The sequence below is a fragment of the Panonychus citri genome, unplaced genomic scaffold, assembly GCF_014898815.1.
Source record: "Panonychus citri isolate SS breed McGregor unplaced genomic scaffold, ASM1489881v1 Contig00094, whole genome shotgun sequence".
Classification (NCBI taxonomy): Eukaryota; Metazoa; Arthropoda; class Arachnida; order Trombidiformes; family Tetranychidae; genus Panonychus; species Panonychus citri.
Window position 1 is genome coordinate 340,678 of NW_026515499.1, and position 26,305 is coordinate 366,982.

At 30.7% G+C, this 26,305-nt stretch overlaps 2 protein-coding genes across 3 annotated transcripts in view; one reads left to right on the plus strand and one right to left on the minus strand.

The window, feature by feature from the left end:
• Positions 1–2,877: 2,877 nt before the first annotated feature.
• Positions 2,878–5,617, minus strand: LOC128387845 (uncharacterized). Its single transcript, XM_053347119.1, has 2 exons — positions 4,118–5,617; positions 2,878–4,055 (listed from the first exon to the last, which is right to left on the minus strand). Exons 1-2 carry the CDS (start codon positions 5,536–5,538, stop codon positions 3,029–3,031), a joined length of 2,448 nt encoding a protein of 815 aa, XP_053203094.1. The 5' UTR covers positions 5,539–5,617; the 3' UTR covers positions 2,878–3,028.
• Positions 5,618–6,346: 729 nt separating this feature from the next.
• The window catches only part of LOC128387842 (muscle calcium channel subunit alpha-1-like), a 33,420-nt gene continuing 13,461 nt past the window's right edge, over positions 6,347–26,305 (plus strand). Inside the window, exons 1-16 of one of the 2 annotated variants that reach the window (XM_053347116.1) lie at positions 6,347–7,815; positions 8,620–8,772; positions 9,972–10,171; positions 11,086–11,189; positions 11,294–11,536; positions 12,986–13,146; positions 15,017–15,242; positions 20,456–20,663; positions 20,756–20,876; positions 21,705–22,048; positions 22,153–22,228; positions 22,297–22,519; positions 23,048–23,177; positions 23,339–23,398; positions 23,482–23,588; positions 23,690–23,777. In XM_053347116.1, the coding sequence (XP_053203091.1) occupies positions 7,131–7,815; positions 8,620–8,772; positions 9,972–10,171; positions 11,086–11,189; positions 11,294–11,536; positions 12,986–13,146; positions 15,017–15,242; positions 20,456–20,663; positions 20,756–20,876; positions 21,705–22,048; positions 22,153–22,228; positions 22,297–22,519; positions 23,048–23,177; positions 23,339–23,398; positions 23,482–23,588; positions 23,690–23,777 (3,129 nt within the window). In that variant the 5' untranslated portion in view covers positions 6,347–7,130. The remainder of the gene's footprint in view (positions 7,816–8,619; positions 8,773–9,971; positions 10,172–11,085; positions 11,190–11,293; positions 11,537–12,985; positions 13,147–15,016; positions 15,243–20,455; positions 20,664–20,755; positions 20,877–21,704; positions 22,049–22,152; positions 22,229–22,296; positions 22,520–23,047; positions 23,178–23,338; positions 23,399–23,481; positions 23,589–23,689; positions 23,778–26,305) is intronic. The other variant, XM_053347117.1, reaches the window with a different exon arrangement.

Here is a 26,305-nt window from a genome sequence, read left to right on the forward strand (position 1 = left end):
TGGGTTGATTCCACTTGATTACGCCAATTTATCAACAAGACAACGATTTGTATCACCTAAATTCGTAAGGACCAGTAACGTAAACACCGACACGCGCTCAGCGGGAATTGGACTTGAAAACCCTAGAAGACCTTTTTTTAAACAACATAATAGCAACGACACACAAGACGGAACTACTCAATTTCCTGAGAATATAACGGAATCCCTGAAGTACCTAAGCTTTCTGGACGATTCATATTATTGGTAGTTTGGATTCCAATTGGTATAACAATCGTTATAAATGTTTGTTTTGGATGTTTTATTTCAACTAAAATCAGAAATTCAAATCACCCTTTGATTGGACGATCCAGACCTTTAAAATAATGTAAAAAGTGGATTCTCTGAATTGTCATAGAAAAACATCCTGATATTCATATAAGTCTATCACTTTCAAATAAGTCGATAATAATAAAAATATTGAATCGTTTGCTTGAAATCGTCTCAAGCTTTGTTTTGAGCTTCTATCAGTGAGGTTTAAGGATTTTCGTTTGTGGCACTAGGACTTGATATCGACAATTTTTTGTAATTGGATGGACGATTTAACTAATGAACTGATATTTATATTCGACGAAAGAGAAAACTCGGATTCTATCGTGTATCGTGAATATCGAAATGAATTTTTAGTCAAACAAATTTTCACTTGAATCGATTTATTTTTTGTTCTTGTTTGTTTTTTTGTCACTTTCCTTTTTCTTTTTCAAAGATATTAACCAGGGATAAGATTCGATGTTGCGAGAAGAATTTGACTTTTGTATTGTTTTAGAATTTATGTGCCGGTTACTTTTCGAGGTTTCTGATTTGATTCTAGAATAAGATCTAAACAGTGATCGAGAATTAAAAAATCGGCCCACAGTGAATAGATTTTTTGATCCTCTAGAATTTTTCCCACCAAGTAAACAACCAATGAGAAAAATGGGGATACAGATCGAAAATGATAGAGCTAAAAACACTAGAATTTCATAAAAGTTTGGTAAAGTCTTTTTTTCTGTTCTGAGAAGAGGAGTAAATGTGATGAATGGATTAGTCTCCTCATATCTTGAAGAAAACGATGCTCGATTAACTGATATTCTTAATCTAAATTCACCATAAGACACTTGATCACATTGAATTGAAATCATTGAATGAACAGTTCCAGTAATTTGACATTCATGTAAAATTGTTCCATTGACAAAATGAACAACAAGTGGAAACTGTGTAGCGATTAATTCATAATAACCAATTACATTTAAATCAGCGGTAAAATTTGATGAAATTGAAGAATAGGAAGTTTTGATTATATCGAATCTAAAACATGGATTGTTGTTCGTTGTCGAAAATGAATCAGTTCTGAAAAAAAGAATTGCAATTTTATCAGCTAAAAGTTAATAAATCAGTTGTTAGCTGAATACTCACCTTATTGGTTCTGTGCTTCTATCAAGTGAACAGGTACCTGAATGAGTATCTGTGCCATGTGACCAACTACAGTATCTGTATGATGTACGATCGACAAACACTTTGGTGGTTATACAATCGAGACAAGAATTTGATAGAAATGGACATAAATCGAGTGGTTCGTTGTAGTGATATTGATTTAGCGTGATCAGTACTTGAGGGTATGGGATATCATAGTAATAGATTTTCGTTTGGTCATCGAAACCAGTAGAATAATTGAAGATTATCTCATGTGGATGTTTAGTCAATCGATAGTTTGAATCAATGAAATGAATTGAATATCGATGAACACCATAATTTTCATCAGTTGAGAGAATCAGAAGAATATAACCAGGAATAGATTTCGCTGCAAGAGGAACGAAATCAGTAATTATATCATAATCGAATGAGAAAATATGAAAAATATAATTCGAAAAGTCAATTTCTCTGAAAAAATAGTCCCCGAGCTCGCTAGATGAGTAAACACAATTCGATCGATTATTCTGATATGACATTGTCCAGAAAAACTCTGTATAAGTACAATCGATGGTGTTAATTGTTCCAAAAATTTCGCTGATTTGTCCAAATGGAACTACCAAGATTCGATTCGAACCATTTCGATAACTTATGAAAAGTTGTTCTGAAGATAATTGAGATCGTATTACATTTTGATGGATGTATTCAGAAGAAGCGAATCGAACTTGATCAAGATAACCAAAATTTTTTCGAAAATCGGTGAAATAAATTTCGCTGTAAGTTTCATTCCTTAGTAAAAGTATCCGAGCAATGTAATTGTAAATTGTTCCGTCCGTTGAAACACGGGAGCCGACAGAATAAGCCAAATTTCGATGGACAAATTGATGAGTAACACTGATTAAGTTTAAGGACTGATCGATATTGAAAATTGAGGTACAGGACAAAGTTTGTGTTAACGTACAAAATATTCGCAAAAATATCCTCGCTCTTACGAAATAATTCTTGCGAAACGAGATATAAGTAGAATTACTGAAAACAACATAACGAGTTCTATAGAATTCCAATCTTTCGGCTTGCAGATCACCACTGACCGCCTCAGCAACAGGTCCGTCCACTCGAAAATGTGATAAGTCCCTATTATCCTCTGAGTATAAGAGACAGTGAGAGTTATTAGTTAGCGAATATGCTGCAGTAAAATTGTATCTTAATCCATCAGGACCCAGTTGACTCGGAACTTTGTTCAATTCTATGTAGGAATAATAAGTTCGAATAAATGAAAAATTCGTATGGAACATGAAAAGAGGTTGAGTAATATTGGAATTGAAAATGGGAATCCAAACATTTGATTCGTGAATTTCTAGATAACAATCAACAACACGAGTTGAAAACTTCGAAATGAACATAATGAGCAAAAAGTAATTCGAAAACATTTTAACCTTGGAAAGAAAAAACTGCTTTTAATTGTCAACAATTGGAAAGAATTATATTCGATAAATGCTTCGGGATACAGTTAATGGAAAATTAGAAAAGATTAATTGTTATAGAAGAGATTTAATAAAATTTTAAAAGATTTAAATCTATTGATCCCTTGATTGTGAATCGATTACTTGGACTTATTTTTATTCTTAATCACTAGACCTTTGGCATCTAATTCGGACCCGATAGTCGATTTAGACCTTAATTGGTTAGATAAGGAAGAGGTAGATTTAACTGTTGGAACTTTTTTATCATCGTTCGATTTAATATCTTTGAGATACTTTGGGTTTGACTTTTTCTCAGAATTTGAACCCACAGATTTTAGAGCCAATAAAGATTTCGAAGCGGATTTAATTCTGAGATTGGAATCAGATTTCGGTAGTGATTTGATTCTAAAGTTTGAATCAGATTTTGGTAGTGATTTGATTCCGAGATTGGAATCCGATTTTGGTAATGATTTGAATTCTCCTGGAACTATTTGAATATTCTTGGAACGATTATCATCATCATGAGATTTCTTCTTTAACATGATAAAATATCCCAAGATGAAAATTAGAATAAAAATAATGAAAACTAAATACATCGACGATCTTGATGATTCAGATGATTCAGGAGATTCCGTTGAAGTTATATTAAATTCTGGCTGAGTAACATCGGGAGTAGATTCACCTGTAGGATCAATGATAATTTCCGTTGGTTGTGGACTGGTTATCGGAGTGGTTGATGGCGTGGCTGTTGGTGCGGTTGTTGGTGTGGTTATCGGCGTGGTTATTGGTTCGGTAGTGCCAGGCTCTGTTATGCTTCTGTTTTCTGTTTCGATAAAATGTGATATTGTGTACAAGTAATGTTTGTATTCATAATTTGATGAAGTTGATGCTCGATAAACATAAAATCGTAGTCTATACTCTCCATGTTGAACGTTATAGCATCTTATTGAGACCTTTGAACCAACAATTCGTACTATATCACATGGACGAATTATATTAAATTCGTTGAAAATTTGAACTGAAATAGGAAACGTAGTTATCATCGATTCATGATAACCAATTATATCTAATTCGATAGAAAAGATCAATATAAACGGTGAATAAACTGTTGTTACATCTCTGAATGTAAAACAATAGTGTACGTTTGGCGACCTATCTGCATCGTTTCTGCAATAAGAATCACAATTTGATTAGTTTACATCAAATCGATCGATTAGCTGAATACTAACCCTGTTGGTTCTATGGTTCTATCAGCTTGACAGGAACCGACATGACCTTCGACTCCTTCTTCCCAACTGCAAAATCTGTATGTTGTATTATCGTCAAAGAATTTGGTCATCATACAAGCAAGACAAGAACTCGATAGAAATGGACATAGAACAAGCGGTTCATTGTAGTGATATTGATTAATCGTAATGAGAACTTGAGGATAAGGTTTATCATAATAATAGATTTTCGTTCGGTCATCGGGACGAGCGGAATAGACGAATCTTTGAAGAGGCGCTTGGTTGGACAACTGATTATTTGAATCGAGAAATTGAATTGAATACTGATAAAAATCGTAATTTTCATTAGATGAGAGAATCAGGAGAAGATAACCAGGAATCAATTTCATTGCAAGAGGAACAAAATCAACAATTCTATTGTGGGTGAATGAGAAAATGTGAGAATTGAAGTTGGAAAAGTCAATTTGTTTAAAGAAAAAATCATTTCTGGCAAGAACGGAATAAACACAATTCGATCGATTATTCTGACGTGACATTGTCCATAAGAACTCTGTATTAGTACAAACGCGGGTGTTAACTGTTCCAAAAGCTGCACTGATTTGGCCAAATGGAACTACCAAGATTCGATCTGAACCATTTCGATAACTTATGAAAAGTTGTTCTGAAGATAATTGAGATCGTATTACATTTCGATGGATGTATTCAGAAGAAGCGAATCGAACTTGATCAGGATAACCAAAATTGTTTCGAAAATTGGTGAAATAAATTTCGCTGTAAGATTCATTCCTTAGTAAAAGTACCCGAGCAATGTAATCGTAAGTTGTTCCGTCCGTCGAAACACGGGAGCCGAAAGAATAAGCCAAATTTCGATGGACGAATTGATGAGTAACACTGATTGAGCTGAAGGATTGATCGATATTCTCAAATTGGACGAATCGTAACTCTTGTGGCTCAAGTAAATAAACCATTCGAAACGATTTTGTTTCATTTAAAACTATTTGTTTGAAGAATGAGATGTGAAAATTTTGTCCATGTTTGATCCATCGAGTTCTGTTAATCGCTTGAGCATAGATCGAGGGCTTAGTTCTTAGTTCCAAAACAACAAAGTTCATACTTCGAAAGGCTGCTACTTGGTCGTTATTATCTGAATATAAACGATAATAATTCGATACATTACCTAGTGGATATGCTTTGGTGAAGTTGTAGGTCAATCCACCAGTTCTAAGGTTCGATGGATTTCTGTTCAATTCCGTCAATGAATATTGACTTGAAAGGAAGTTAAAATCCTGAATGTAAAAGAAAAGCGGTTCACTGATATTTGAGTTGAAAATTGGAATCCAAACATTAGATTCATGAATTTCCAGGTAACAATTCACAACGGGAACTAGAAATGTCCAAAAAACGAGAAAATAATTAGAAGACATTTTCACTTAATCTTGAAAAGATCAAGAGATTTTAAGATTGTTAGAAATTATCAAGGATTCGGTTAGTTTAATGGGATACAGTTAATTGTTAGCAAAGATAATAAGCTATCAAGTAAATTAACGGAAAGTTTTTCTCATCAATTCAAATTACTTTGATTGAGATAAACAAATATTCATTTTTTGTAATCAACAGATTGTTCACTTTACTCTGAGCATTCATGATGAATTTAAGAATTGGTAGAAACAGAAATTCACATTTCAAAGGTCAACATAATTATCGTAAAAATTAATCCATTTACGATTAATCCAAGAATCGAATTACTTTTCATATCATTTATACAAATTGTCCAAGTTTATTTGTGAAAAAAGTTTCCAATGATTAGCATCATGTTGATGGTGAAACTTGAGTTTCATTTAACTGAATCAATGGTTGAATCAGTTGGACATGAATCACTTCAACTCCTTTACGAAACTCGTTACTTTTGTCAATTAGTGAGAGTTTAATTTTAACCGGATCAAATTGTCTCAATGTTATGTTACGAACTTTACACTTTCAGGTCATTCCATATTCCGTATTCCGTTTTTTAAATTCACAGGTAAAGTTAATCAAATTAGAATTTATCAGGAGCGAAAAAAATGAAACTTTCTTCGTTTAGTTCCTTCGAAAATGAGTATTGATTTTCGAACACTAGATGGTATTAGTCGAGATGGAAAAATAGAAAAAGTAAAACTGATTCAGCGTCGAAAAGCAATTCGAGGAAATAAAAACTAAATCGAACAGTAGAAACTTTTTCTTCTCAGTTAAACTAAAAGTCCTCAATCAGAGGCTAATGTACAACCAGTGGATTAACAATGAATACCAAATGTGGATTAAAGTGGAAAAAAAGTGAATTGTGACAAAACAAAACCCTAAAGGATTATAAATAAATTAGCCAATTAACTAGTTAATCCAAACGTAATCAATTTTTTTTTCTTCTTCTTATTACAAATCAAATGAAAATTATCAACATTTGATACGAAAACATGAAACATTATCTCTTAATCGTTAAGGATAAAGATTAAGATAATTGTGATGTTGATGTTTCCTTTTACTTTTTTTTTTGATTACCAATTAAAACAGAAAAGCATGAGAATTAAATTAAATGGGTAAAAATTGGAAAAGTTAATCAGTGTAAATGTTTTATACGATTAAACATCTTCATCTGATTTATGAGAGATGATGATGAAAAAGGATCTCGTTGAATCTAAAATTGACTATCATGTTATTATCCTGAACAAATTACGAGCCAGTTTGGTGTCTATTTTAGACACTTATCATCATCATCATCATCATCATCTTCATCTTCATCTTTTCCATCTTCCTCTGTTTCTACTTTCTCCTCATCATCTTCATCATCATTCACTGAAATAGTAACAGAAACATCTCATTTCGCCTTTAACACATTTCTAACCAGTGAAACAACAACATCACCACTCTAACAATCAACATATCATTTACTAAATCAGTTAATTGTTTCCATTCAAATGTGAATTTTTAAATTAAAACCCTTTTCACTTTGACCCATTTCATTGGCCAGTATTTAAAACCAACCATGGACCATAATTATCCCCCAGTTACACCGATAACACCAATCGGATTAACAGCAACAGCGGCAACAACAACAACAGCAACAACAACAACCGGTAGTGTACCAACCGGAGTGAGTGTTGTCGGTGGTGGTGTGGGTGTAACACCAGTAACAATACCAGGAGCTGGTCCACCGCCGACAACAATTGCAGCCGCAACAACAGCAACAACAGCAACAACTAGTTCCCGAAAACCCGCTCGAAAAGTACCAAAATTACCAGAAAAAGCACCTCGATCACTTTACCTATTCACCTTAGACAATTGCCTACGTAAATTTTGTATCTCAGTGGTTGAATGGAAACCCTTTGAATGGTTAATTTTAATCACTATTTGTTTAAATTGTGTCGCTTTAGGAGCACAAACACCATTTCCAGCCCATGATACAAATTCAACTAATCAATTACTCGAGAAGATTGAATATTTTTTCCTTGCCCTTTTCACCGTTGAATGTGTACTAAAAATAATCGCCTTTGGATTTTTCTTCCACCCCGAAGCTTATTTAAGATCTTATTGGAATTTATTGGATTTTATAATCGTTGTTATCGGTATAATGAATTGTATTGTTTCCTTCATTCTGCCAACATTCAATGTTAAAGCCTTACGAGCCTTTAGAGTACTAAGGCCACTTCGATTGGTCTCAGGGGTTCCTAGTAAGTAAACACAATCAACTCAAATTACAACTTTAAATTAACCCTTTTGGAAACATTTCCTCATCTTTTTCCAATGAGATTAACCCTCAGGTAGATTTTTGGATTATCCTGTTAACTCAGTTGACTTTTCAAGTATTTTACACCATCGGTTTGAGGAAATCATCAGGATATTTCCATGATAATGATGATTAGGAAGAAGATGAGAGAGAAAATTTCTCCCTGATTAACTTTATCTTCATACTTATCATCATTATTATCCGTTATTTGGATGATGATGATTATATTTCTTAACCTTTTTTCATTGTTAACAGATAAACTTGCGTGACTTATCAACGTAAATGTTGAAACCTTTTCTTTTGCTGTTCAGCTGAGACATGGAATGATAGTTATCATGATGATGATGATGATGAAGAAGATGATGATGATAGTAAAGATAAACATTGAAGAAAAGGATGAGAGGAAAAAACCGACAGTTACATAGACAGAGAGATGAGAAAAAGAGGAAGCTAATACAAGGAAAATGAAAGATACAATAGATTATTCATTTATCATCATTATTGTCATCATCTTTTACCTCTTCCCCTTCGACCTTATCATCATTACCACCCCATCATCATCATCATCATCATCATCAACAACTTAATTATTCAATCAACTTTGTTGTGAGATGTTGATGATCATTGATCGTCATTGAAAAAAAAGGGGAAAACAAACTAATCAATTGTCACTATTTCAACAATTAGATTATTGGAACAATTTAGATTACAATTAATTCTTATTTCTCTCTCACAATTTAATCCACAGGTCTTCAGGTTGTGCTTAATTCAATCATCAAAGCGATGTTACCGTTATTTCATATTGCACTTCTTGTGATCTTCGTAATTGTCATCTATGCAATTATTGGCCTCGAAATGTTCAACGGAGTCTTACATAAGACCTGCTTCGATAATATAACAGGTAAATTGTTTTAAATTGAAGTCAATTTAATTGTTTGCGGGAAGACAAAAAAAAATCAAAACAATCTAATCTAAAAGCGATACGTTAACAATTAGTGGACAATAGTTTGTCAAACAATATATAATATATTGTTAATTCTGGTCACAGATTAACAGTTAACCAAAGTAATCAGTTGACCGAATTGAATTAATCAGTGTTTGAATGTTGATTAAACAGTTAATATCATGGGAATTAACCAGTTCTTTTTTTTTCCTCAACAATCAACAAAAGTAAATTACAAACAATTAACCATTGAAAAAGTAAATATATAATTTATCATGATATTATTATTATTATTATTAATACAATAATAATCTGTATATGTTTATATTATATTAACAGTTCCTATGGAAACTAAATTGTTCAATAATAATATTATGATTATCAGCTAATTATGTTAATGACAATTTCTTAATTCTTACCTAGCATGTTAATATATTTATAAATATACTTATTTACACGTGACTAGATTAAATTGTATTGATAGTTGATGGTGATTAAGTAAGATTATCATGATCGCCACTGAATCATTTCCAATAATTCATGACAATTTAGAGAGAGAGAGAGAGAGAGAGAGATTAAGAAATGGATTGGAATCAATTGAAATTATTATTACATTTGTATTAGATTTCCAATCGTTTAAGATACGATTGGTTTTGTTGATCGATTTTAATTATAATGATTAAGTTGATTTTTTTTTCCTTCTTCCATTGGTTGTTGATGTTTTTGCCATCATTAGATGATGATGAGGATGATGATAATTATTTAAAGTAAAATAGACAGAGAGGGAAGACAGAAATAGACAGAGGATTTGATATTTTCTTTTTTACTTTAAATTGTAGTTAGTAAATATTATCCAATATTAAATTTAGGTTATTGGATTGGATCCAAGAGTGAAAAATAAATAAATGTTCATTTGCTTGAGCTTAATTTTCTTGATTAACTTGCGATAATTATTATCGATTATAATATTGATAATCACCTGAGCAATTTAGTTAATTAGACGATTTGATTGGTTTGCTTTTCTCTTTCTCTCTCTCTCTCTCTCTGATAATTTAGAAAACTTAATCATTATTGAAAATAATCAATTTCGTATTCGTATTCGTATTGTTATCGTTATTTTTTTTTTCATGGAAACTGAAACTTTGATTGTCTTTCAGGTGAGATGATGGAGGAACCCACGCCCTGCGGGGAAGAGGCCTGGAACTGTGATGACGAGGATCTGGAGGGACATTATGTTTGTCGGGCTTATTGGGCTGGACCCAATTTTGGAATAACCAATTTCGACAATTTCGGACTTGCCATGTTAACGGTTTTCCAATGTATCACCAATGAAGGTTGGACTCAGGTCATGTATTGGGTAAGATAATAAATCTAACCATTAATTGGAAATGATTTGGTCATCTAATTGGTCAGTTTAAGTCGTGAGGTTGATTGTTGATTGTCAACTCAATAAAAGTTTTTACATAAATTTGTAAATGTTAACAATTTGCTTAGGTTAATCAACGATGTAATTATATTATGTTTTGTTGATTTGATTAACATGAAAAGATTATGTTTTTCTTTGATTTAATTGGTTCTGTAAGTTAATTGTCTTTTGTACAATTGAATTAATTGTTATTGCTTACATTTTCTAGTTGGTAGTAGATTGTTAAATTAATTACTATGATTAATCATCAACTTTAAGATGATTTAGTTTTGGATGTTAATTAATTTTTCATAGTATTTACTTATTTGTGTGAACTCAACATGAAAATACAACCAGCAATTAGTAAATGATGATGATATTGTTTACTTTTAATTGAGTTAATTCTTAGTCTTTATTTTCATTATTACAACGAACAATTTAATCAAAAATTAATCTGATTAACTGATTATCATCAAAATTGATTGTCAATTGTAATGAGAGTTAAATGAAAAAAAAAATTAATCAATATCTAAACTGTGACATCTAAATTGTCGTGATTAATTTAATTTGATACAATTAACACTTAGCCAAATCAAATGAAATCAATGTAATTAAATATCAAATTGACGTGTAAACAGTTAATTGTTCAAGACAGTCCTACAATTTTGGTCTAATTAATTAGTTACTTGATTTAATAGATGAAAAAAGTTAAACTCAGTAAAATTAGTAAATTGTTGAAAAACAAGAGATTGACACTTACAAATTGTTGTCTTCCAATTGCAATGTGAAAACAAAAACCAAAGAGAAACAATTAAATGTTGATCTAAATTGTCAAACTGATTAATTGATTGTGTCTTTTGATTTAGATGAACGATTCAATTGGTAATACATTTCCTTGGATGTATTTTATCAGTCTCGTTATTCTGGGCTCATTTTTTGTCATGAATCTTGTCCTTGGTGTTCTCAGTGGGTAAGAAGAAATTAATTCAATTGGAATACAAATTAATTGTGACAATTAGTGTGTCTATTTCCCGTAATTCTTGTTGATAATTTCCAATTATGTTGAAATTGCAGAGAATTTTCAAAAGAAAGAGAAAAGGCCAAAGCTCGAGGAGATTTTCATAAACTTCGAGAGAAACAGCAAATCGAAGAGGATCTTCGAGGTTACCTTGACTGGATTACCCAAGCAGAGGACATGGAGCCCGATGAGAAAGAAAAGAAAGACAGATTAGGTCCAGTCCAAGAGATGGACGATAAAACTAATCTGGACAATGATGAAATTCAACCAAAAGTGCCTTCGTTTCTTGAAACTGCCAAGTAAATACCTTTAATCCAATGCATAATTTACCATGAATTGAACCACCATTTATCCCACTCTTGATCTCTCTCTCACACTTACCCTGTAATCATTGTATTATTGATAATAATAATACTTAGCACTCTCTCTCTCCAATGAGCAAGAAGTGACATTTATTAGCCAACTTAATCATCTGTTCAAATCCATTCAATTATATCATGAACCATAATCTTTTCAACCTTTTCCTCTCTTCAGTTAACTTATCAACCTTTTCCTCCATCCTCATCCTCATCATCATCATCATCATCCTTCATTCATACAATTGAAAGTTATGTATCTTCATTGAGTCTCCCTGGGTATTCATATTCTATCCATTTTCCTTCATGAATCATTTTTTTTCTTTCTATTTCCAATGAAACTTCATAAAGAATCTGAATCTTTATCTCTCATTCATTTCATGTTACATTCAGATGTTCAGTGGGTAAGATGATGTGGTTGACAATATTAGACAACAACAACAACAACATGATATTGTTCAATGTTATTCAAGCAAATCAATATAACTTTTATATATATCGTTGATTCATATATTCAGTTAGTTTATAATTGTGATAACTTTAACTCTACCATCATCATGAATTTCATTTTCTACTTGTAATTCAGATAAATCTGTTTCTCTTCTCATGCTGGTGAAATGTTCAGTCAAATGAAAAGCATGAGAAATGAATTTAGATGATATGTTTCTCTTTCCCTCTTCTCTTTTTTTTCTCTATGTAATAATAATCATTGGAATAACAATAATAATAACATGGGAAGTAGTAGAAAAGTTCATGTAGGTTATCATTATCATGGAGGAGAAAAGTTTATCAAGAAAACCTTAGAGGAAGAGGAGAATATCCTCTTCACAAGTAGATCAAAATTCTGAAAGAAAATGAATGTAAATAATAACCCATCAGAAATTTTCGATTACCATCTAAGATGAACAAGGAAAAAGGGGAGAAGGTGAAACCACCCTGGTCAGAGAGAGAGAGAAAGAGAGAGAGAGAGAGAATTTTTTTATTCCAATAGATTATATTGTTGTATTTTCGAAAAGGTTTTTGATCTTTGAAGAGCAGAATATATGAAATTCTGGTGAACTGAAGATGGAAATTCTGAAAGATTGAGCTACAGAATAGTTTGTGAATAGTTATGATAAATGGAAATGAATTATTGTCAAAAATTCTGAGAAACAGTTGATTGTAATAAGAGAGAGAAAGTGAAAAGTTAACTAATGTTTTCTAAAGGCATTTATCAGAAATGATAGAATTGTTTTCCTCCCTTGGAATTGAATCATTTCTCATGAAAATGAACATGATTTATGTCTCAATTTACACAGATAATATCATATTAGAAAAATTTTCCTTTTGTTTTATTCTAATATTTGAAATTGATAACATTTTTCTATTCTATTTTCTTGATAAAAACAACAGAGAGCGTTTCGATGTACTCAATCGTCGGTGCCGTCGAAGTTGCCGAAAAATTTGTAAATCGAAAGCACTTTATTGGACTATTATCGTTCTCGTCTTTCTTAATACCTGCACCTTGGCCTCTGAACATCATCGTCAACCTCCAGCACTTGAACGATTCCAAGGTAAACATGATAAATATTATTCTCGATTAAATCCTTACTCCCATTTCCACAATTGATACAAAATTAACTTTTCAAAGTGAAAATGAATTAATCATTCAAGTTTCGAATTGATTGTTGATTTGATTGATACCATTTCCTTTCACGTTGATCGGTTGATAATCATGTTATTATTTCCAATTGAGATACTTAATGATTATCAGATGATGATTAGAATCAAATATTATATCGTTAATACGAAACTGATCAGTTGCGATTTTGATTTTCGTTTGAAACGATTTTTTTTCCAATGTGAAATCGATTGAATAACATTCTCAGTTCTAATATATTGTTTTTATTATGATTGTTATTATAATCATGATGATGACTATTATTGTTATGGGTGAACATTTATTTCATGAGGATGGATGATAAGAAAATAATAAGTTGAACAAGTAAACTTGACTGAACATGATTGTCATTTAAAGTGTTAGTTGAATGATGGTTGGTAAGAGGAGGAGGATGGAAGTGGGTGGGTTGGGTGGTGGGTTGAGAGAGAGAGAGAGAAGAGAAAAAAGTTAAAGATTCAATTGATATTTTATCCTGAAACATGAACATTGAATGAAAACATTGAGCGTATGCTGGCTTTTACCAGGAGGAAGAATAGAGAAATGGAGAGAGTTGAAATTGTGAGAAGAAAAAAAAAGTTCTAAGGAAAAAACTCGAAATCCATCAGGGTTTCCATTGGTTAAAGTTATTCAATGTTCCAATGGAAACGATAACATGGAAGAAGAGACTCAAACTGTTAGATAAATTGTCGATTGCCTTAAAAAACGATGATGACGAGACGATGGAGATGATGATAGTAAGAGAGTGAGAGAGAAAGAGGGAGAGTGATAGGTATGGATGATAAAATGGACCATGAATCTTGTATTTCCTTCTGGATAGAGAAAAATGTTCTGATTGATTATATGCAATGAACAAGTTGTAATGATTTCGAAGGCGTAACTTTGAAAGTTCTGATAGTTTGGAGTCACTTAAAATGAGTATGATGGTTGGTGTTGTTGAAAGAGTGACTTAGAGAGAGAGAGAAAGAGAAGATAACAAATGATGAGGATGAAAAAGTATTGAGAATAAAATAAAAATCTATGTGATATTTTCTTCTTCATTTTTCTTCTGGGTTAACTTGATCTTCTCTTTATCCATATTATGCTCCATTGGATTTTAGCTCTACTAGTTTACTATTAATATTTTTGCTTGGAACAGTTTTTTTATCATCTCATTTGATCATCAATCTGATACGTAAAATGATTAAGATTTCATCATGATCACAGAAAAGAGGCTTTCAGATTTAATACTTACTAGTACATGACTTTTACTCATATCAAATGAGAGAGAGAGAAATGAGTGAGAATGGTGAATGAATATAATTCATGCTGATTTGGTCATTCACTTAACCCTCCCACCTCATCTTACCATTTATTAAGATGCTTGTTAACCTGATTCAGGGAAGAGATGAAATGAAATGATGCAAATATTGCAGGAAATGAAATCTTATCAAGCAAGAGAGAGAGAGAGAGAGAGAGTTAAAGTGAGAAGGTATTACGAAAGATGAAGATAACAATTCAATTTGTGATGATGAAACATTAAATTGCCGAACAATAATAGTAACGATAACCGATACTTCCTAAATCCTTCAACTTCCGAGAACAATGAGAAAGCAAATAGAAAAAGATGAATGAAAAAAAAACGAATTAGAGTAAAACGAGTTGGAAAAAAATCTCGAAAAAGTTGTTGATGTTTTTTTTCTTCTATTTCCAATAGAACAGGTCATTCGAAGTTTCGAAACTAACTGACGAACTTTTCTTCTTCTTTTCTCCTTCTCTTCTTCCAGATAATGCTAATATATTTTTTGTGATACTTTTTACCCTTGAGATGTTTCTCAAGATGTACAGTCTTGGATTGCAAGGTTATTTTGTATCTCTTTTTAATCGTTTTGATTGTTTCGTTGTAATCGGATCAATTTCGGAAATTGTATTGACCAAAAATCAATGGATGGAACCGTTAGGAGTCTCCGTGCTTCGGTGTGTCCGTTTACTGCGTATATTTAAAGTGACCAAGTGAGTAAAATTGACCCTTGGCCCTTTAAAGGTCAGGTCGAAATGAACCACCACAATCGATTGATTAATCTAATTAACTCGATGTGTTGTTTGTCTATCCTTTTATTGTTGTTTGGGAAAAAGTAAACAAAAGTTGAGAAACTAAATTAGCTGAATAAATTATCCAATCATGGAACATGATTAACAGGGAATTAGGTAATTGACGATTAAATTGCTGTTTAGTTTAAGTTAATTAGATGTTCATCTTAATCATTGTTGATATTCAAAGTGACTTTTGTGTTCAATTTGAAAATTTGAAGAAAAATTTTCCATCAACTTCTTGTTGATATTAATTGAAAGATATTCATTTGAATTATTATCATCATGTGTTTATCTTCATTAATGTCATGATAATTATCATGTGAATACCCCTCATGTTTTCATGAATTCATTTCAGTTGGAATTTTTTTTTCCTTCTTTTTTACTCCTTTGAAAACTTTTCCATGTCTTTGGCTTTTCCCTGAAACTTTTACAATTATCATGATGATAACTTATAATTTAGATTCTGATTATTTCAACATTGAACTTTTTTTTTCAATTCCATGGTGAAGGAAGTTCAATATAACTGATATTATTTTCTATCTTGACTCGGAATTCTCACCATTATTATCATGGAATTGGTTCAATATGAGGTTATTGTTGTTTTCCATGTAATCTTTTCTATCAATAGATTGTAATACAATATCATGAAACGAAAATTAAATTGTAACAATTTGATTTACATGAAATGATTAAATCACTTGGAAATTCATTGGGTGTTAATGATTTGATTTGACTGAGTAACAACAAAAAATTTCACTACTCACCAAGTGATTAGTAAATTACAGTTTAAAACTTTCCAATGAGATTACATTTAAATTGATTTGATTGCTGTTCACAATTTCCAACTGGATTAACAATCTGATTTCACCCACAATCAGCTTGTCTAATCAACAGTTAAATTGGATTATCATAAGATTAACATGATAATAATAATAATCCTGATTAAAAATTGATTGTAATGAATCAAATGAAAAGCTTACAAGATTTAAATGATTACTCTTGGGTTATAATTGGTTTAATTATTGATTAATTGTAATCACCATTAGGATTAAATTGTCTAAATTTGTCAACATTGTTAAAGTAAATTGTTGTTGTATTTACAAACTGTTCCCTTAATCGCAATAATAATATTCAAATGTAAAATTAGTTATTCAAATGATTTAACTGAATTTGTCTCATGCTAATAAGTAACCATAACAATTATGAAGGAAACTTTCATGATAAAAAGTTGAAGAGAAAAATATTATCTCAGAATCATCATGAATTGGGTGAGTAAGGGAAATTGTTAAAGTATCTTCAATGGAAATGATGATGAAGATGAAGATGAAGATGAAGACGATGATAAAGGAAGAAGAGGAAATCTTGAGAAGTTTTTTCTTCTTTTATATATTTTTTTTTCTTCTTCAACTTCCCTTTGGAACTTATTAATGTTTTCTCATAAGAATCATCATGATAAGTAAACTAATGTATCTCCTAATGAACTTGTGATATTGAGGGTGGTAAACAGGGTGAATGGAAGGTGATGAAATGATGTGGATGATGAAGATGATGAAGATGATGTACTGGTGGTAGAAGAGCAAAAAAAAAGTGATGAGGATGAAAAGAAAATGTAAATTCAACTTGAGTTGACACTTTTTCACCCTAATCATTTTCCCCTCTTGTTTTATTATCATCATTATGGTGATGATTATCATGATCCATATAAACTTGATTAGAATTGAAACTTTTAATTTAACTTTGATAGTTGAAAGGGTGAAACTTTTTTCACATCAAAATTGGTATCATTTTAATCACTAGGATTCTTGAAACATCATGTTGATGGTGATCATCATTGAATTACCACGCCCTTGATACTCTTAGCTTCCTCTTTTCTTTATCTTCCTCATCATCATCATCTTACTTTTCCATTAAAAAGAAACCATTATCAACACAAAAGCTTTTCATGTTTACTATCATCATGAAAAACATTGATATTAACCAGAGATTAACCTTCATCCTTTTGGTTCCTCTTCATCTTCCTCATCCCCATCACCCTCATCATCTTCATCTCTTCCTAACCATTAATCCTTTTTTTATCATTCGAAGGCATTAATATGAGTCTCTCTCTCTCTCTCTCTCTCTCTCTCTCTCTCTCTCTCTCTCTCTCTGTCTCCCTTGGTTAAATCTCTTCCTACACTTAATTAACCTTTTTTTTCTTGATCACTATTAACCTTAATCTTAATTGACTTGATCTCATGCTGATGATTCGTTTGGCTCATTAATTCATTTATCATCATCATCTTTGTGACAATTTAGCTTAAATCAAACGGATGATAAGGATTAACGATCAGATTTATGGTGAATACATTGTTATGCAAGAAAGTTAATTGTGATTAGTTTGATTTTTCATTTTGCTCATTTCTGCAACAATTTAAACACAAGCTAATTGTTGTACCTGCCATTTAAAAGCTTTAATCAACGTTTCCATTACCATGGTAACAATTAAAATTAAAAACTTTTTTTTTCGCTTCTTAATCTGAGTTGACAATTTAACGAAACGATAATTGTTTTCTTTATACTGTACTTTAAATGGTTACAATTACGATAATCAGTTGATTGTCATTTGAATTACTTTAGTCATTTATTTATATGTCATTGTTAATGATGATGATCAAAGAGATGAGGAAATAATGATGATTTACCTTAGAGTAAATTGTTTCATCTTCCCAACTAATTAACTGATAATTAGATTGAATAAATTGTGACTTTTGTTAAGATTAGACACAAAAAAAATGTCTCACTCAAAGTAATCAGTCAGATATGATCACAATTAAGTTAATTAATTGAAAATAATGTTTCATAATTAGATGAGGAAAACAATTGAACCATGTAACATGTTTAATCAATGTCAATTATTATGATATAAATCATATCTTGATAGTGATACTAATTTCCAATTGTATAATCAGGCAAATTAGTGAGCAATTAACATTTTAACTTTGAAATATATTGATTAATTTAACAGAAATAGACTTTAATTGTTGTATATTACTAGTAGCTTAAGGTTATCATTTGACAGATCAACCACTTAAATATTGTATCAAAAGTTTTATAATTAACCATTTGAAAGCTCAACCCTTTTGACAATCAGTAAATTAGGTTAGCAATTTAAATGCTAATTATCATGGTGATATTGTTTCAAGATGATCATGATTCCAATTCAATTGGGAATCAATATTTTATCAACAATTTAATCTGAGAGAGAGAGAGAGAGAGAGAGAGATTTGTCTCTCATGAATTTCAACTCGATTCTCTGGCTCAGTTACCATGAAACAGAACAATGATAACAGGGTGAACAATTTAAAGTAAAGTGATCAATCAATTGATTGAATATTCTGAAAATTTTGTATCGTTTATTGCTGAATCTGTAATAATAACTGAAATTAATATACAACAATCAGTAACATGATAACATCAGGGTGGGTTTTAGATGAGTTCAGGGAGTGGGGAGTATAATGATAGTTTGAAAAAAAAGGTAAAAATATCCATTGAAATGGCTGAACTAAGCTTTATCTCTGGTTATCTTTTCCTTTTCATGTTTTCAGGTTAAATTTCAAATGAAATTTCAAATTACATGGTAAACTCAGAGTTGTAGGTTACAGAATTGAGAAGAAAATAAAATCAATATTAAAACAACAGTAAACAATTGTAACGATTAACTTTTTATTTCAGATTGAATGTATATATAAAAAGTTCTGGAATATTATAATTCATTGATGATGAATAATGAATTGATTCATGATGAGAAAGTGATATTTAAATTTGATCATCATGATTGAGTTGCAATTTTCATGGTGATCAAAAAGTTTTGTTTCTCTTGCCTCTTTCTTCATATCATTTGTTAACATATTATCATCATAAATATCAACTGAATAATATGATAAACCATCAACACCATGATGATGATGATGATGATGATGATTATACTTATCATCATCTCTTAAACTATTCATATTCCAACTCTCATCCACTCCCAACGTCACCAACATCATTATAATTGATATAATACTATTTTATCATCATTTGGTCAACCTTTATGTGTATGAAAACTTGGACAATATATTTATTATTATGATAACTTGTCAAATCATCATCATTGACCAAGTAATTTGTTGATAGTGAAAAGGATGAATACTGACCAATGGTCAACATTATTTATCATTACCGATTCAATACAATATCTATAATAATAATAGTACATTTATTCATAGTTATTTATACTTTCTCTTTCTCCATCTAAAATTATAACGGTAATCATGAGAGAGAGAGAGAGAGAGAGAGAGAGAGAGAGATGTTTTTTCTTCTCTTTCTTTATCATCTTTATCATCTTCATCATCATTTGTCTCTTTCTTTTTCCTTTTCTTTTCATCTTAATCATTTTCGTTTACCTCATCTCTCCTTATATTGTCATTTATTGTTGACACTTTTACCTAATATATTATCAATTGATTGTCACAATGATTTGTTTAATTATTAGTTTCATTTTCACCAGTTGAGTGTAATTATCAAATTACCAGTTAATCAAATTGTTTCATCTCTTGATAAATTGTTAAAAATTTACTATTAGTACAAGTTAATTTTATTCATTGAGTTAAGACAATTGTGGGTTTTAGTTTGTTGTTGTTAAATTGTCACTTAGTTGGTTGACAATTAAATCATATTAACGTAGGAAATATTTAATTCGTTGACAATTAAAATCAAATTGTCATTAAAATTGTTTTTTCCCCAACAGAACTGAACAAAAATTTCAATTGAAATTAATTGTTACAATTTGATTGCTTGAAAAAAAAAAATTCATTTGAAAAAGTCTCAAATTATCATATAAATTGTTTTAAATAAACATTATCATTTAAATTGTAATAACAATTAATTAAATCATCAAATTTCACGAATCTGTTATTCATTCATAAATTTTTCCTCTCATATTACAAATTCAGTTTCATGGTAACATTAATTATGGTTAATTATTGTTTTAATACAATTTGAACCGATAATTACATTATGGTTGGAACTTTTGTTTTGTTTTTCAATTCATATTCCAACCAATTAATTAGATGGAATAAAGTTAATTACTATTAATTAATTAATTACAGGTATTGGACTTCACTTCGTAATCTCGTCGCTTCCCTGATTAACTCAATGAGAGCCATTGCCAGTCTATTGTTATTATTGTTCCTGTTTATTGTTATCTTTTCCCTGCTTGGGATGCAAGTTTTTGGTGGTAAATTTAATTACTCTGATCAACCAAAGGCTCGAGCCAATTTTGATTCATTCTGGCAGGCGATGTTAACGGTTTTCCAGGTAATAACAATAACAGCAACAACTGACCAATGGTCATCTCATAAGATTTTGATTCAATTTCCATTGTTATAACTTTGATATTGTATATTCAGATTCTCACTGGTGAAGACTGGAATGTTGTTATGTACAGTGGTATTCAAGCCTATGGTGGGGTGGAAACTGTTGGTATCCTTGCCTGTGTATATTTTTTGATACTTTTTGTAACCGGAAACTGTAAGTATTATTATATATGAATTTCAACTCGGCGTGGGAGTGGAAACTTTGTTTCAATTCATTTCCGATTCCTTGATGTGTTATTTCAAAGATGAGTTGATTATCATGATGGTGATATTATCAAAATCTAGTATTAGATATTAACAATAGTGTAAGAATAATCTATGGATAGTGTTTTATAGTTTACTCAGGGAGGAAGAAGAAAAAAGTTCATCATCATACTGAGAATGATTATCAATGTAAATATTCAAATTCGATATTTAGATAGAGAGAGAGAGAGAGAGAAAAAATGTAGAGTAAAAGTTGAGAGGAAAAAAAAAGTTCGAAATTCATTTAGTTTTTCTGAGAATTAGAAGTTTCCAAAAGACAAACTTATCATGAATTAGTTTTATTAGCATAATATTAATTTACATGAATAAAACTGTTCAACAATCATTTCAACTGTGTTGAAATTAACTTACTGTAAATACAATTTAATTTGATTGTTGGAGATGAAAAAAAAACTCACAATCAATTATCCATGAAAATGATCATTAATAATCATTGATTCTTGAAATTCAGCTCTTTATACCTACATGATATTCATCATGGTAACTGTAAAGTTCATTACACTTGAGTTTTTTTTCACCGAGAGAAAAGTTTCCTCTCTCTGCCTTTCTCTTTCTTTTTTTCCTCTCAGGGTGATTATTGAATTATATGTTCAAATGGAATTGGAATTTTCTGTTTTCTGTTTTTCTGTTTTCGATTTTCACTTCTAAGGATATTTTCTAATCATTAGCCCACTGGTGGTTCTTTTATTGTTATATTATTGTTTTTCTCATTGTGTAGATATATTGTTGAACGTTTTCTTGGCCATTGCCGTCGATAACTTGGCCGATGCTGAAAGTTTGACCACAATCGAGAAAGAAGAAGAAGCTGAACCTGAAGAGGAAGCGGAAGAAGAGAAACCAATTGATGAGAATGGTGATGAAGAGGGTTTAGATTTACCTTCTAGTTTATCAAGAGGCGGAAGTGAAACAGGGTCAAGACGGAAGAGGAAAAAATCATTCTACAAGAATACCGGAAGTGCCGATGGTCTAAGTGACCTTGAAGTTGGAGGAGTTGATGGAGATACAATAAAAGGAGATGGATCAATGACCATTCTAAATAGACCAAGACACAAACCCGATCCGGTAAATAATAATGACAATAATTCAACAATTAAAAATTAAACATTTCGTTGAACATTTTAATCAATTGAGAGTAAATTAATTAATTACAATCTTGTTTCTCTCAGGATCAAATCTTTGTTAAAGTTGATGCTGATGATGAGGATAATCATGATAAAGAGGGTGGGGACAGTAATGATAAAGGTGAGAATTTGAAATTGAGCTAATTAAATGAAATATGATTGATTGTTTACCTTTGCTATTGATGACAGAAAATATTGATAATCTTGACAATGGGAATAATATTAATGGCGATGGTGATATTGAAGGCGGTGGGGGCGATGGTGATGATGATGGAGATGGAGATGAGGAGGAGGAGGAAGAAGATGCTGGTGAAGGTGGGACAGCTCGACGTATATCCGATCCAGCAGAGACCATGAAAGTGAAACCCATTCCTAATTATTCATCATTTTTTATCTTTGGCCCTAAAAATAGGTGAGCAACACTTAGAGATTATTAATCACAATTAATTACGAATAGAAAATAATATTTCACCAAAGTTGGAAAAATGAGTTCTCTCTCAATCAATACAATTAAACTCATAGATTTTCACACTGATCAACAATCAATAATATTAATTATCTACAATCAATTCAATCTAATTTAATAAATTTTCTCACCTTTAATCATCGTCCAGTCCGATCAGTTTAATCATCCAATTGACAATCAATCATAACTATTAACCAAATCAAATGAATCTCATCAAATCAATCATACAGATTAAAAATGCTTTTCCATTGATATCAATACTTAATTACAATTAAGTTGACGATAATTAAACTCAATCCTATTGATCACAATTTACATTTAATGGTTTTGATATTTACGATGAAACTTTTCATCGGATTGAGATTCGAGTTGATTTTTGTCAAGCCAAAGTTTTCATTAAACTTTTTATTATCAATTTTAATTGTTGATTATCAAGTTAATTGTTGATTTTTAATTGTTTTCTCATCCAAACAGTATCAGATTATTTTGTTATAAAGTAATTAAACATAGTCTATTTGGTAACTTTATTTTGGTTTGTATTATGATCTCTTCAGCCATGTTAGCGGTTGAAGATCCACTGGAAGGTAATCGTGATCGGAAAAAGGTAATTAAGTTAAATTGTCACAATTAATTTCCATTGAATGAGATAATTATCACTCCCAAGTGATAAATCATCATAGTATTAATAATTTGAATGAAAAACAAATGAATTAATTCAAAATGATCTAATTTTTTTTTTCTTTCTCAATTGTGATCATGATAAAGATTCTGGAAACTTTTGATGCGATATTTACAATTGTCTTTACAATTGAAATCTTATTAAAGGTAAACAATAAAATTTATGGTTTGTTTTCCTGTTTAATTGTTCCACTAATTGTTATACCTCTTCAACTAATTACAATTAATAGACAACAGTCTATGGTGTGGCTCTTCATAAAGGCTCATTTTGTCGAGAGCCTTTTAATATATTGGATGTTCTTGTTGTCGCCTGTTCATTGTTGTCATTTCTTCCAGAGTAAGTTAATTGTTGTTGGAAAAATTAGTAAATTGTTTGGATAAATTTCTCTCTCTCTCTCTCGTAATTAATTGTAAACATTTCTCCATAATACTAAACAGGAGCGACGAGTTGAGTGCCGTTAAAATTTTACGAGTTCTAAGAGTCTTAAGGCCACTTCGAGCCATCAACAGAGCAAAAGGTTTAAAGGTAACTATTGACAATTTAATTTTCTTCAAACAATTAGATTAATTGTTCAGAAATTTATGTCTAAATGTTTACAGTGAAATAATTGAGAGTCACTATTAACTGATAATTGAATAGTTTATCTTAACAATTATCTTTTGTTTTGTTGTTCTGTCAATTTAATTATTTCCGTTTGACTTTGTTATTATTTTGGATTCACAAATAAATCATTAATTGTTGCTCAGGAAACTTAATTGTTGTCGTTGATGATGATGATCGTCATCTAATGATTGATTCAATTGTGTTATCATGAAAGAGAAATGATAATAATGATGATGATGATGATATTAATGTTTCTACTTTTCTATCAATGTTAATTAATCATTTTCTTACCATTATAATGATCATCAAATTGTTATCATTTTAACTTCGTAACTTATTGTCATCAAAATGAATCATCTTCTTCATCATCCTCATCTTTTTCATCCTCATCTTCATCTTCATTTGTCTTCTTAATCTGTTCCATCTCACTCTTCACCATTTATCATTCAATTTATCCTCAGTCCATTGAACTTTCATCTGCATCTTTAGATTTCACATCCTCATCCTCATCCTTATCCTCCCACACTCACACCATCATCAACATCATCATCATCATCATCTTCATTTTCATCTTCATCAATTATATTTGTTTCCTATTGTTATTTAATTTTGATGATGAAGAGAAAAACAAAATTCGAGACTCTGATAAAAAGTGAATTCCCAATTTTCACCTCAATGAACTTCTTGAAACTATTTTATCACAATTGAAATGATAATTATCATCAAGTGAATATAATAAAAAAAAACTATTTCAAATTCAGTTCAATTTAACAATAGGAAAAACATTTCATGATCAGCATCATGATGTGATAATCATAATGCTGATTAAATCATCATTCGGGATGAGACTCAGGAAATATGAGATTTCATGGTAACTCAATTAAAACTTATCATGAAAGTAAAATAAGATTCGAGATTATTTCGGATAATATAAAGGTTAGAATATTTTAATTGTGATAGTTTAAATTATCAATATTGTTTAATTTGATTAGGATTTTCACAGATTCAATTTGATATTTTAAAGTTCAACTTATTGAATTAATTTAATGAAAATATTATTAAATATTATTATTGTTGATTCCAGATCAATATAATCAAGGTATTATTGCAATTAACAAATAAGTTGTATCATCAAAAGTTAATCATGATTGGATTTGCTGTTAAAAAAATCAAATCTGATTACAATTCAAATCACAATCAACTCAATGAACATGACAAAACAATCAAAAGAGATTAGGTAAAAAAACAAATTCCAATGATAACAATCATCATCTAATTGTCCTTGGTTGTTGTTAAATTGTTATCACGATCTTGTTAACAATTAGTTAATTGTTGAGGAAAAAAAAAACTAAACTGAAACTCAATCAGTGAAACTTTTCATTTACCCCAAAGCTTCAGGACCCTTGGTGATAAGTTCAATAAATGATGATGAAAACACTTCGATGTCTCAACAGTTACATGAATTGATGATCAATAAGTGACCATAACAAACAACCTGAACTCCCTGAATGATGATAATAATATTATGATAACTGACCAGTTGATAAAAAAGAGGAGAAATGGGAAAATTCTGACCCAAGACCAGGGGAAAAAAGTATTAAGATGAACCTTTAACATGGCAAAGCTTTTAACCAGAACTCTTAGTAACTTAATGGATCCTTTTTTCATCTCCATTCGGGATGATGATGAAATTATCTCTTCCCTGAGTTTTTTTTTCGTCTCCTTTTTAGTATTTCACCTCATCCTATTTTTTCATCATCGAATAAAAAAAGAAACTGTTCTATTCTGATAAGTTATCGATATCGAAAATCATCCGTAACTGTAAGAGAATCAATGATCAGAGGAAAAGAAAGTTCCGATTCCATGTTCCTAATGAATTCGTGTTGATGATTGATTTTATAAAAATTTTCTGTTGCTTTTGGTTTTGGATTTTGAATCATTCTCGGAATCAGTTTTACTCTGATCATGATTAATTCAGAGCTCATTTCAATTTTTGGTGTAAAAATTTTCTATTTGAAATGATATTTCTCTTAATGATATTTAGACGAAATGGTGAGAAAATAGTAAAAAAAAATTCTGAATGCAAAATTTTTTGTTCTTTTTTCAGCCAATTCCATGGTAATTTACCCTTTTCATTTGTTTTACTCCCAGAGAGAGAGAGAGAGAGAGAGAGATTTTGTTTTCTTTTTTCCTTTTCCATGATGATGAAACTGACATTCTTTCCTCTTCTCATCCATTCACATAACTATGAAACTCTTCAACACTCATCCGGAATCTTGAGATAAATTCTGAATTGAATTGTATAAATAGTTTCATCATGAACCAAATGACGGGACCCAGTGTGAGATTGCATGATAAATTCATGATTTGAATTTTCAAATAGAATCGTAACAATTCACCACCACGATCATCATCATCATCATCACCCACCACTACCACAAAGGAGCCTC